The 5442-nt window shown below is 41.9% G+C and overlaps 1 protein-coding gene across 1 annotated transcript in view; it reads left to right on the forward strand.

Annotated features, from left to right (window-relative positions):
- Positions 1 to 4706: 4706 nt before the first annotated feature.
- GSG1 (germ cell associated 1) overlaps positions 4707 to 5442 on the forward strand; it is an 11268-nt gene continuing 10532 nt past the window's right edge. The window contains exon 1 of the mRNA XM_009074665.1: positions 4707 to 4769. Within this exon, the coding sequence (XP_009072913.1) occupies positions 4707 to 4769 (63 nt within the window). The remainder of the gene's footprint in view (positions 4770 to 5442) is intronic.

Raw genomic sequence — 5442 nt, forward strand, 5'->3', positions numbered from 1 at the left:
AATTCTTGTTCAGTCAAGCTGTTTTGCCACAACACTTAATATTTAGTTATAAAGCTCAGCAATTATACTCCTTGGCTACCTGGGAAAGACTAATGTTGAGATTAGCATGTTAATAGGTGTGCAGAACATAGAAGACATTGCTAGTAGCACTGCCTCTTAATTACAACAGTCACTTGGCACAACCCATCACAAGGTCTGGTTTTGGTTGCTTTTGCCTTTGCCAAACTTGGAGCCAACATCTTCTAATATATCTGATTCAGTAGTTTTATTGGGTTCTTTTTGGGCTTGTTTTTAATTTCAGTCAAAACCACTTAGGTGTTTCTGAGAGCAATGCTGGCAGGGGAATATTCTGGTTTATCCACATTAAAACAAATTGTAATGACTTTTTCTTTTAAAAAAAGCAACAAACCACCTTCTGAGCAGTGTCTTGCTTTAAAATAAATCACTTTTATTTTTCCTGTCAGAAACACATCTTTTGTCATCTATTACAAAGTCCTCCCTCAAAGTTGGCTAAATAATGAGCTTTTGAGTTATTGCAATTTAAGCCTGCTCAGAAAAAATAATGGGAGATAGGAAGGACAGCTATTTATCTTTTTTTTTTTTTAAACTGTGGGCCTGATGAAAATAATAGCACATGATTTAAGACCCAGGTTACAACGTACTTTCACAAAGGCCCCTGGCTGTGGCTTTAGGGTCACCTTGTTCCAGCCTCCCCTGGCCCAGGATGCTCACTGCTCTTGGACCCCTCCTGCCCAAGGCCGAGGTCACCCTCGGGAACTGATGTCCTCACTCCACACGCAGAACTGGGGTTGCCCAGGCATGTGGAAACCGGTCTGTGAGGAAACAGGGAGGTACAGAGAGAGGAGGAGGAGAGAGGAAAAAAAACAAACAAAAACACAACTGAAAGAACAGCCAACGAAAAAAATCCAGCAGAAGAAAGGCAGACGCCCAAGATCTCTGCTGGCTGTCTTAAAAATATTTTGTGTTTGTGTTTCCACCAACTGGGGCACTCCTTTCCCTCAGGACATGTAGGGAAGCCTGGGTGCCCTAAAACTCCCCAGTCATGGCGCACACCGCATGCCCATGGCAGTGACGCCACGTGGTCCCGGCATTGCCTGCTCCCACTGGGCCTCCTAGGCATGCAGCTTGGGGCCCAAACTTGTGTCATCATTGACCTGTCCCCTCCGTTGTGCATAGGCAGCTTCAGCATGCTGCCCACCACAGCATGCAATGGCATGGGAGGCATGAGCACTGGAGATGGCACTTGGCAGCGGGACTGTCCATGAAGCCACAGCTCCAAAATGCCACGAAGGAATGGAAAGGAATCCAAAATCCTCATTAAATCTGAGAAAAAAAAGAATCATGGATAATTACCCATACATACAGAAAGATAAAGGTACAACTGTAATTATCTAGCACCATTGTTTTCAAAGCACCTACTGTAACAACATCCCTCTGCTCAGCACTGTAAGGAAAGCTAGTCACATTATTCCCTTTAGACAGCATATTAGTCCTTGGCTTCTTTGATCTGTGCTTGCTACCATCTCTGTTCTGCCAGGGCAGCCAGCCTGAGAAACTCACTTGTGCCTTCTGGCCACTCTGGTTGCTGCACCTCTTGTCATGCTGTCTTTTTATTCATTAATCCTTCCCCTCCCAGTTTTTTCTCCCCCCCTTTTTTTTTCTTGCCAAAGCAAGGAGTTTTTAATAGCTGAAGAACGAAAACACCTCCCACGCCTCGCCTCAAAAAAGCTAACTCTCTGTCTTACTCACTCTTTTAGATTTCCAAACCTCTCCTAACTAGCTTAGAGTCTTCCTTTGAAGTACTGATTCCTCAAATACTAGCACGTGAGTATAACTTCAGTAAACCATGCAGTTCCAATGGCCTTGAGAGGACAATCCATGTGAGTAAATAAATCAGATGTGGAATGGAGACCATGGCATTTATCAGAGATGGAAAAGTTTTTTGTTCAACATTGTGATTTGATTGGAAACAAGATATTACAAAGGACTTCAATCCAGTATGGAGTAGTATCTGCCTTGCAGAAAATTTTAATAGTAGGCTTGGAGGTCTTCAGGGTGCTTAGGTCATATTGATGCAGGTGATTGACTAGATAATCTTTGGATGCTTCCTCTAACACTGCTTATTCTGATTCACCATGGTCAAATGAAGGAAAACATAAATTGAAACAAAGAACAATTGCTTTGGCTTTCTCATTTCCATGTGTGAAACCAAAGTGCAGTGTGGTTCAATGGTATTGGTTTTGTTTGTTAGTTTGGGGGGGGGGGTGGGGGGGTGGTGTTTGTCTTTTGGTTTGGTTTGGGGTTTTTTTTTGTGGGGTTTTTTTCCCTTTAAAGTATATTAAGCATTTCCTTGACTCCACGATCACCTGCATATGTGGTGTACTGTTTGCACAGATTAATTTTAGACCCTCAAATTTTGCCATTATCAAAAGAGAATGTCCCTTCCCATCATCTTTGTGATGATTCCAACATCAACAATGGTCAGCTGTGCTGTATATTTGCATCTGTGGGAATGACTACAAAGATCCAACTTTATAGACTGTGGAAACAAGAACTATTCTTCAACTGTCAGTCTAGCCATAGCAGTGTGGAGTTCCGCACAGTCTTCTCCATTTCTGGACTGAGGTTTGTACCCTGCATTGTGCTCCATACTGCTGGAGTGAAATTCCTAGCAACACCCAATTAAAACAAGCATTGAATGTTTACTCCTCATCACTGCCACTGCTTTGACTGCAGTGTAAACGCACCACTAATGACTTGGACGATGGGAGGGGAAAATTACATGTCAAAGCCAAGTACAGAACCAGGAATTTGGGCCATCAGCCAGCTGGTTAGATCACGCTGTGTGCCTCTAATGAAATGCATTGATTTGTGACTCTTACAATAACGTTTTTAGGAAATAATTTCACTGGCTATTTATTTGTGCGTTGGAGCAGCCTGCTGAGATTGGAAAACTAAAGCAGACACTGTGCCTACCTAACAAGAGCAAAATTTTAAGAATGAAGTTAATTAACCTTTGGAATAAATTTTCTAAGGATGTGATGGATTCTCAATCATATTCTGCTGCATGGTTGATACCAGTTAGTTGTATAAAATATGTGTTATAGCTCCAGCGTGAATTCTATGTATCACTAGAAATTCTTGTCTGAAGTTCTTTGGGTTCTGTTACACCCCAGATCAGACTATGTTACTGTAATGGTTCCTCTTGGTGACCAAAAACGCATGAGTCTGTAGCAGTCATCGAGTCTGGGTGTTTGTGATTCTGTGTAGTAACAGACTGAGATCTCGTAAGTGGTAGATTTAAAACTAGCAACAATTTCATAAAGGTGACTACCAAATTACAAAGACTCATTCTGCAGAAGTGGATGCCCTGCCAATCCTGCGGCTGGTATAACGTGCTGTGATGATTTAGCGAGCTCAGAAAGAATTAAACCATCAATAAAATGACAGACTTGGTACATTTCAAAGCATCTGGTCAGATCTCATGGGATTTCTTGGCTGCTACACGTTCAGTCAGAGAGAAAGAAATAGTGGAGAGAGTCCATGACCACTTTGTAGTATTTCACTGGATACCTCAGAAGAGCAGATGAGGATAGTGAGCACTGGATAAGGTAAGCACTTATCTACTTGGGGGTTTGTATAGACTGGCTCCTCTTTAATATCCTTATAGAGCTACATAAAAATTCATGTTTTTCTTGTCTGCTTACAGTTTACGGTTAGCTAAATTACATAAATAACTTTTTTTTCTCTGTGCTAAGGTAAACACATTCTAGAGATGCCAGAGTTTAAGGGCTCTGTGAAAAGCAACTCCCTAGTCTTATATATAATATATAGTCTTATATTTCCTATCTAGAAATTGAGACACCTAGAATCTCTAGTGTGTCCTCAAAGTCTGTGTTGCTGCACCTGATTTTATCTTCTTTTCACGTCAGCTTTCTGTGTGGTTTTTGAATGGCTGATAACCAGAAAGATTAGGGGGGAAAAATCCAGCCAAGTAAAACTTGTTTTGAGGGGAGTGGAGTGGGGGGGAAAGTAAGAAAAAAAAGGTAGAAGGAAAATAAAAAGTAGTTAGGTCCCAACTGATGGACTTGTTTGTCCATCTCTAAGATACATTTGCTTATTCCAATTCAGTTATTATTTCTGTTCTGCCACCGTCTTGATGTCATGTCTAGCAATGTAAGCTGCTCATGTTTTAAAACAGAATTCACCTTTAAATGTGCTTAGACAGGAAAAAATATGACTGGTGAGGTCATTTTCAGAGCAAGAGTTAATGCATCATGCAAACAGCTAAATAAAGGTTACAATCTGAGTGGAATTATTCAGAGCTCAGGGAGAAATCTGGCATTTGCAGTCTGTCACTGAGTGAGAAGTGTGGCTCTCTCTGTGTCACTGCCACTTGGAGACATCCTGCTTTCTATGTGGCAGCAAGGGAGGGGACTGCAGGGCTGAAGGATCTCCCTATAAAAACACTAAGAACAGGAGCAGTGGAAAGTGTCATGTGCGAGGAATGTGTGGAATGAGGGGTGAGTATGAGCCTGTCTTTGTCCAGGTTTTCACAGAGCAACTTTATGGTGTAAATAGCCACTCTTCCTCCTCTCTTTTCCTCTACAGGACAGCTCAAGAGCCAATGTCAGGACAGCACATGATTCCTGATATGCCTGGGGAGAATCGATGCAAGGGGGGCTATGAACAGCTGTATGACGCTTAAGACCCACCAGTTAAGTATTGCAAATTTTGGGCCCTATGTGGTAAGGTCTCCTTGCCCTTCTTTTCCACCAGCATCCCTGGGAGTTGAGTGTGTCACTTTGGGACAGAATACACCCAAAGTGTGTGTGATAGAGCCAGGATAAAAATGCATCACTTGTAAACGCCCAGGCTTTTTTAGAGTTGGCAATCTGCATAGAGGTGCTGTGCTAAGACTGTGTTCTGCACTTCATTTCCTTGTTTTGTTTCTGTAAGCCAAGAATTTGGCTGATTGCACAGGAAAGCAACTGCTACGGGCACTCATTTCAATGGGTGAATTTTAAACGAGTCACCAGGGACTGGCTGCTGCTAAGTTCAAAGAGAAAGAAACATCCAAAAACTCGAGCCAAGCCAAATTTTGGTGGGAAATATCAGATACAAAAAGGGCAAAACTGGAAGGCACAGTAGGGCGAAAGACAGATACAGTTTCATTTTCCTGTCCATAATTGGTCAGATTAAAGCAGGATTGGAATAGAGATTTTTAAAAAACCCAGTAAAAACCTAAACCAAAACCAAATAAACCCCCCCTTATTTTGCTAAGGGAAGCTTGCTGAACATAGGAAACATGCTCTGGTGTTGGTGTTCTATAAGCTGTGTGCAATAATCTGGAGAAAGTTAAAAAGGCACTTGACAAAATATTGGGGAAAGTATTAGAAAGAATAGTTCCATGGATGGCAG

This window comes from Acanthisitta chloris, unplaced genomic scaffold, assembly GCF_000695815.1.
Source record: "Acanthisitta chloris isolate BGI_N310 unplaced genomic scaffold, ASM69581v1 scaffold43675, whole genome shotgun sequence".
Lineage (NCBI taxonomy): Eukaryota > Metazoa > Chordata > Aves > Passeriformes > Acanthisittidae > Acanthisitta > Acanthisitta chloris.